Below are 3,995 nucleotides of genomic sequence, written 5' to 3'. Positions count from 1 at the left end.
GATCGTGGGTCACTTTGCTGACAAGGCCCGTCCTCAACCGGTTGTACTAGTAAGACTTGACTTTAAAAAATACAATTTAAACAATGAAAAATTATACATTATATCTTGCACTCTCGAAGAAGTTTTCCCTTGAAAAAAATTTGACCCTTCTCAATTCATATTAAATCCGTGCTTAAAATAAATCTACATTTTATTTTTTGTAAAGCTTGGCAGGACCTTCTGTTTTCTATTTATATAAGACAAGTTTACACCACATAGATGAGATAGGTGGCCTCAACTTGCCCAATGGGAAACCAAGTTTGTTGGCCACCTATCCTCCTTATAAGCCATCCAAAAATAATATAGTTTCAGGCGATCCACCCAAGCTATATATACATCTATATCATGATAAGAGTCTAAGTTTCTGTCTATCATAAGCATACATCAGTAAAAAAGTAAATGTTATCCACTAAAAACCAAAAACCAATCTGGAACCTGACTATTCCTTCTGATCTTCTGAGGCTGAGTCCACCGGAGCCGGGTCTTCGGCTGAGTCTCTTGGTGCATCTTCCAACTTGATAATACAAGGGATATGCCTTTGAATACGATCTAGGCGGATGTTCTGCTTGCACAGTTGGAACTGAATGGCCTGTAGATCTTTCTTGTAGTTTGGCATGTCCTGGAGGGTCATTGCCATCCCCATTGAAAGTTGCTCCATGGCCTTCCCCAGAAGGCTCTTCATGAGCCAATACAAATAGAGAGTCTGCTTAAACTGCGTGACTCTGCTCCTAGTATTCCCTGGGTCTGGGATTACCTCTTGCCAGGTCTCCATTTCCTCTTCGGAATCCGCCTCCTCCTTGATCTATTCCTCCCAATCTTCTAGAATCTTGCGGATGCCTGCATCTGTCCCTACCCTATACGCTGTTGTCGCTTCACTGGTGAGCCTTTCTACCGACTTCCTCCCACGCCTAGGTTTCGCGGTGCTCGAGTCTACTGCACAAGGCAGCGCCTTCCCCCTTCATCCTTGCCCTCTTCCACGGGCTGGTCTAGCCATCTCTTCTGCTGTGCGAGCCTGTTCACACACAATTCACGTTAGTACATGAAGTGCGTGTCCTAGCCATTCCAGGTTGCTACTGCTTCCCCTACCCTCTCAATTCCAGCTGCACTTGCCTCTGCCCCAGTGCCCCTCTGCCCAAGGGTGTTGCGGCTCTCCTCTGCCTGAATTATTAGCGCCACTCACCTGCCAAGCGTTAGCCTCTCCACCTTTCTGGTATTTGCGTATCTCTCCTATGCTCTCGGGGGTGTTGCCCTGGTGTCCGTCTCGAGTTTTACTTACAACACTCACCGCCCGCCCCTCGAACCAGATAACCAATACTCCCATTCTCATAACCTTCTCTCGCCCCTCTATCTTATGCGTCCTCTGCTCCTCTCTGCCACTCCCATTTGCCTTCTCTCACACTGCCTTATCTACATTCTCCCCTCCCTCCCTGGTAATCCGGCTAGCCTGCTTAATTGCAGGGGGTTTCTCAAGGTCCCATCCCTGGTGATCTCTTGCAGTGCCAGTTTTTGGCTCAGACCCAATTCCCTTCCCTCCTAGCTTGTAGAGGTCTCCCCCATCTATTCCCCAATTCCTCTCCCTGGTCTGCTCTCTCATTCCCCCGCCATGGAAACACATAGAAATCATTGCATTAGACGAGTGAGGCCAGATAACATACCTGGTGCCGATGCGAAGATGTCTTTGCTGGTCTCTCCTCTGGTATGCCGCATTGTTTCTCCGTCTCCCCGTAGCAACTCTGCTCATCCCACCACCCTGCCTGCCTTCATAATCTGCTTCCTCCATTCTCTATCCCATCACTCCTCCTGTCCTGTCCTTCCCACCTCTCTCACTACCTTGGCACTGGCTGCCACTTCTCCATTGCCCTTTGTCCAATGTCATGCGAGAGGCCACCACACCCATTACCATGAGCGTGTGGGATGCGGTGGATCGTACCCATCCCTTAATTGACCTGTCAACCATCTCTGACATACATCCTTGGACACACACCCCGATCAGGATAAAACAAATCTACATTAATTTTAATATATTAATTTAATTTAATTTAATTTTCTCAACTGATATAAATCTATACTTAAAATAAATCTACACTAATTTTCTGATTTTATAAAAATTAGAATTTAAATTATAGTTTGTAAATTAAAAATTATTGTTTTACACAGCGTTAAAAGTTAATCCTTTGTACGATATTTCATATAAACAAAATTTCCATTCAACCTTAGGACCAATGCCCATCTAAACTCAATATACTTTGGAAAAACGTCAAACCCATAACCATCACGATACAGACTCTAATACCTCGCATGTATCTCATGCAACGTGGCAAACTACATTGGAATGTCTAGTCAAACCCATAACCATCACGACAGAGACCATTACTTCGCATGTATCTCATGCAACGTGGCAAACTACATTTGAATGTCTAGTCAATATCCTTTTCATAAAGTTGATAAACGCAGCGATTCGAGCCCTCGAGAAGCCTCTAGATTAAACCGGACTGTCGGAACCACCTTGATTTATCGCCCACGACCATTTTCACTTCATTTCATCTGCTCATTTGCATTCAACCAAGAACTTTCGTAGTGTTTTTGAAGTTGCTGGTATCGATATGGAAAGTGGCATAACAGCATGGAAATTGGTCGACCACCCTAAGCTCCCGAAAGGTAAGCTAGTAGCGGTGGTAGTACTGGACGGATGGGGCGAGAATATATCAGACCAATACAATGCAATTCACCTCGCAAAGACTCCCACCATGGATTTCCTCAAGAAGGTGAGTTACACATGGTCTGGCTATGATTTTTACCAGTAGCACACATCCATATGTACCTCTAGAGATGCATTTTCAATATAGTGTGTGTGTGCGGGGAGTAATTCGTTCTTTTGCTCATGTTCTTCTTAATATCAATACGCACAACACATCTGGCAAAGCCATATAGGAGGTAGCATGCCTGATAGGATTTGACTTTGAATTGCATCATTGTGACAACAATTCCTGCCATTCCTCCAAATTACCAAATCATCATTAGACAACAACCAATGGCGCATTGATTAATTATTGTCACAACAATTACTCCAATTTGAACCAGACTACAATGCATAGGAACACATTATAAATATATACACACCTGTTTCCTTGAGCTTTACTAATTCAAATTGCATTATCTCACAGAGGTTAACATGGGTTTATGTTAGATATTCAATTCACCCAATGTACCGATTATAATAAAACACCTTATCCTACAAGCACAAAGTGTTGATAGATCTCTCATCCCCACCCAGACTATAAGGGCATTTTGTTTCTCTGGGTGAAGTAAAAAAGGTGGAGATTGTTTAGCAGAAGCATTCTAATGGGTAGCTTGCGTTACAGGGAAAACCAGATAGATGGAGGCTAATAAAAGCTCATGGTCCTGCAGTAGGACTTCCGACAGAGGATGATATGGGTAACAGTGAAGTGGGCCACAATGCTCTTGGAGCTGGAAGGATATATGCACAAGGGTAAGAGGTTTAGGTTTTATCAAATTGAATCGCGTTTGTATGAATTTAGTCAGAAAATCTTGCAGATCAAAGCAGATGCCCCTATATTTGTGCAACACGGCCTAATTTTGATTTTTTTATTACGAATTTCCAAAGTCTACAAACAGATTAAAAGAGACGGATTTGACATTATAAATCTATGTGTTAGTTGGTCCGGTCCTCCTAATTTGTATTCCTTGTGTTAGAATTACGTTTTATTTTTGTAATCCATGACTGGGACTAGTTCAAGATGTCGCCTAGTTAACCAAAAGTAATTAAATCTATTGCCTAATTGGGGATTCTTCATGACACCTGCTCAAATTCATTACCGGCCAGAGCTACTAATTGCTTGTATTATTTGAACTTTAACAAAAAATAAAGTAAACTAAACCTCAATATAAGGAATGACCAGGCACGAATATGCACTTTAGTGTTTTTTTCAGTCGAA

At 42.7% G+C, this 3,995-nt stretch overlaps 1 protein-coding gene across 1 annotated transcript; it reads left to right on the top strand.

The window, feature by feature from the left end:
* The first annotated feature begins 2,506 nt into the window (after nt 1–2,506).
* LOC149161220 (2,3-bisphosphoglycerate-independent phosphoglycerate mutase-like) lies at nt 2,507–3,533 on the top strand. The gene is made up of 2 exons (XM_089434813.1): nt 2,507–2,804; nt 3,402–3,533. Exons 1-2 carry the CDS (start codon nt 2,643–2,645, stop codon nt 3,531–3,533), a joined length of 294 nt encoding a protein of 97 aa, XP_089290939.1. The 5' UTR covers nt 2,507–2,642.
* The last annotated feature ends 462 nt before the right edge of the window (nt 3,534–3,995 follow it).

Source organism: Pinus tabuliformis, chromosome 5_2 (genome assembly GCF_031772625.1).
Source record: "Pinus tabuliformis cultivar Carrire ecotype Pingquan chromosome 5_2, CPIR1, whole genome shotgun sequence".
Taxonomy (NCBI): domain Eukaryota; kingdom Viridiplantae; phylum Streptophyta; class Pinopsida; order Pinales; family Pinaceae; genus Pinus; species Pinus tabuliformis.
Note: the sequence above shows the minus strand (reverse complement) of the source record. Positions and strands in the feature narration are given on the sequence as shown.

Bases quoted from the DNA above. Each gene is read 5' to 3' on its own strand.
- LOC149161220 (XM_089434813.1), top strand. From the start codon at position 2,643: ATGGAAAGTGGCATAACAGCATGGAAATTGGTCGACCACCCTAAGCTC. The intron at 2,805-3,401 runs GTGAGTTACACA...CTTGCGTTACAG, and splicing joins CCATGGATTTCCTCAAGAAG to GGAAAACCAGATAGATGGAG.